The sequence below is a fragment of the Boleophthalmus pectinirostris genome, unplaced genomic scaffold (assembly GCF_026225935.1).
Source record: "Boleophthalmus pectinirostris isolate CB_2022bp ecotype Guang Dong unplaced genomic scaffold, ASM2622593v1 HiC_scaffold_7, whole genome shotgun sequence".
In the NCBI taxonomy this organism is placed as follows: Eukaryota; Metazoa; Chordata; class Actinopteri; order Gobiiformes; family Gobiidae; genus Boleophthalmus; species Boleophthalmus pectinirostris.
The window spans coordinates 23,332,071-23,334,939 of NW_026571473.1; the positions used below are offsets into that span (position 1 = coordinate 23,332,071).

The following is a 2,869-nucleotide window of genomic DNA, read 5'->3' on the forward strand; positions in this document are numbered from 1 at the left end:
GGTTTTATTGTGTGGTTTTATTCACCGTTCCCCTGGTGATGAAAGCACTCAGATACCTTTGACTGCGTGCGTCAATCCATTCACTGCAACTCTGAGCCCCAAGGACATCCCATTACACTGAAGACCCAGGTGTGAATGTACTGTATCTGTCAGTACATTTTATATATACATATACATATATATATATATATATATATATATATATATATATATATATATATATATATATATATATATATATATATATATATATATATATATATATATATATATACACACACACGAGTGACAGATAAAGATGACGTGAATAAATAACGGAATAAAACACATAAAACAGTTCAAATTCATCTGTCTTTATTGTGACCAAAAAGTGAAACAGTAGCAAATAAATAATAACAATTGGCCCTTTGGACATTTTGTAAAGTGCATCAGTGATAACAATTTTCACATGCTACATACTTGTCTGCTGCCATCTCTTTCTCCTACCACAATGATGTTCAAAACACACATTAGATTGCATTATTCACATACAAGAGGCTGGCACTGTCTCTGGCTCAAGTGACTGGCACATCAATACCAGCATTTAGTCACTCTACAGACCACACAAGAGCACTGGCTAAAAATACAGAGTCCTTCACAGAAGTTTTGGTGCCAGGCGTAAATTTACACCGTTTAGTTCAGAATGTAAATCTTCTGCTTCCTCTCTCCCTGCTCATCTGCCTCTCCTCTCACTAACACAGAGGAGGGGCCACACTTCACCTCTTCTGTTGGAGGCACCTGTCCACTGTCCCTGTGTCAGCACTGTCTGCCACACGCCTGACCACCAGGTTCAGGATGTCCCAAGATGCGTATCGCCTCTTTGTCCTCGTTCAAAGCTTTCTTTCCACACGTGGCCACTCGGGACCACTTTTATGTCCCTTTCACACTGATGTCACAGTCCTCACTTTTGCAGACAGCGCCTGTTTGAAGCGCCTCTTCAGATCCTGCATGTTGGGGGACTTGGGCCGGGGGATGAGAGGGGAGCGCTTCTTTTCGGAGGGGGCGCTGGTGGGGTTGTTGGTGGGGGTGGTGGAGACTGGGGCGGGCTGCTTGGCAAGCTGGCAGCACAGTCTGTGAAATGCACCATGCACCTGGTTATAGTCCTCGCTCGCTGATACCTCGTAGAAGGAGCAGCCCAGTGTCGTGGCCAGCAGAGGGCCCTGTTGAGCCTCCACTCGCCTCAGGTGGAGCAGGTCGGCTTTGTTGGCAAGCAGGATGACCGGGGGAGGGTTAGCCCCACCTGCACGCTGCACTAACTGATGAAGGTGGCAGATCAGATCAAAACTGTGGCGGTCGGTCACGGAGTACACCAGGACTACTGCGTCTGCCCATTGCACGGAGCAGGAGACGTGTTCTGGGAGACTCATGCCATTATCAGTCAACTGCAAAAGGAAAAACAAGAGACAGGTTATAAAACTGTTCCTTCCTTTCCATTACTCATCTTATGTAAATAATCCCCTCTACTGAAGTCAACCCAAATCAAATATCCCTGGACTTTCGGCACTGATCTTTAGCTACGACTGGAATGTGTCTGGAGACAGAGTGATACAGTTACCCCTGTGAACTGTGAGGTGTGGGTGACTGAGCACGCTCTATTGGGTAACTCAGACATACATTAGCCTAAATAAATAAGAGATTAGACAGGCCATTGAAGATGTTTACAACTGGACTAATCACTAATGTTTAGTTTAGGGACATTGTTGTCTCAATTTGATTTAAGTGGTGATTTTATAGCTTGGATTTGAACTCTATTTAGTCAAAAAGCACAATTCTAGTAGGGCTACGACTGGAGATACATTGAAAGTGCATCTTACCTCGACTCCTGGAGTGTCCTGCACTTGGATGGTCACTTGGTCTCCATCCACCTGGACCTCGCGAGAGTAAAGATTGCCTGCAGAAATAAAAAATAAAATAAACATCAGTTCACTGCAAATAATCATAATAAGCTACATTGATCGTGCCAATTAAATTCCTCTCATTGCATTATCATTATTATTTTTATTACTTTTTTTTTTTTTTTTGGAACTTACCGGCATTTCTCTCGTAGTCGCCAATAAAGCGTTTGGTTAGGAATCTCACAACGAGAGCTGCAAAAGAGAAGAAACGATAGCCTATTAGACAATTATTCACACATTACAATACACAAATAGGCTTAAATATATAAATATACATAAATTGCATGTGTGCTTTTGGGCAATTCTTACCTGTTTTGCCCACGCCGCTGCCGCCAATCACGGCTATTTTTATGGTCCGGTTCGGAGCCGTATATTCCTGTGTGGGATACTCCGTGATGGTGCTCATGTTGTGAATAAGACGCATTTTGCAGCTTTATCAAAACAACTGCAAGGAAATAGCAATAAACGTGTCCAAAGTCTTCGGTAAAGCGCAAAGATAAGTCCAGATACGCTCCTGGTACGTCTGACTGGAATAAATAGTGACTCTATCGTTGATGTTCGAGAGATCCGAGTGAGAATGTGAAGAGTCCGCTGCTCGTGCTGTATTTATAGGGCTGAAGCTGCGGTGGAGCGTGATTGGTCCACACCGAGCCCCCCCTCGTGCGCTGGCCCCGCCCACACGTGGACTTGGAGCTGCCGCAGCGTCGGGCAACAGGTGGGTCTCCGAGCTGGATGAATTTACAACAAAGCACCTTTTATTTCCAAGACGGACGAGGGGAAAATGCGCGTTCTTGTTTTGCTTTTGACCAGATCTGCATTAAACGTAACGAGATTATCCCATAGGCTACTTCCGAGTCTTTGCAATCGACCTGAAATATTCCTTCATTTGTCTTGTTTTTACAGTTTTATGGTGTTTTGCTCTAGGAAGCGGTGGT

The 2,869-nt window shown here is 44.2% G+C and overlaps 1 protein-coding gene across 1 annotated transcript; it reads right to left on the bottom strand.

The window, feature by feature from the left end:
- Window positions 1-394: 394 nt before the first annotated feature.
- Window positions 395-2,493, bottom strand: rasl11b (RAS-like, family 11, member B). Its single transcript, XM_020918844.2, has 4 exons — window positions 2,244-2,493; window positions 2,070-2,126; window positions 1,854-1,930; window positions 395-1,421 (listed from the first exon to the last, which is right to left on the bottom strand). Exons 1-4 carry the CDS (start codon window positions 2,356-2,358, stop codon window positions 921-923), a joined length of 750 nt encoding a protein of 249 aa, XP_020774503.1. The 5' UTR covers window positions 2,359-2,493; the 3' UTR covers window positions 395-920.
- Between the last annotated feature and the right edge of the window lie 376 nt (window positions 2,494-2,869).

What these genes read in the sequence shown, in the direction of transcription:
- rasl11b (XM_020918844.2), bottom strand. Translation starts at nt 2,358, where the DNA reads ATGCGTCTTATTCACAACATGAGCACCATCACGGAGTATCCCACACAG. An exon ending in CAGCGGCGTGGGCAAAACAG is followed by an intron (nt 2,127 to 2,243) that starts GTAAGAATTGCC and finishes TCTCTTTTGCAG; the next exon opens with CTCTCGTTGTGAGATTCCTA. An exon ending in AGGACACTCCAGGAGTCGAG is followed by an intron (nt 1,422 to 1,853) that starts GTAAGATGCACT and finishes TTCCTTTTGCAG; the next exon opens with TTGACTGATAATGGCATGAG.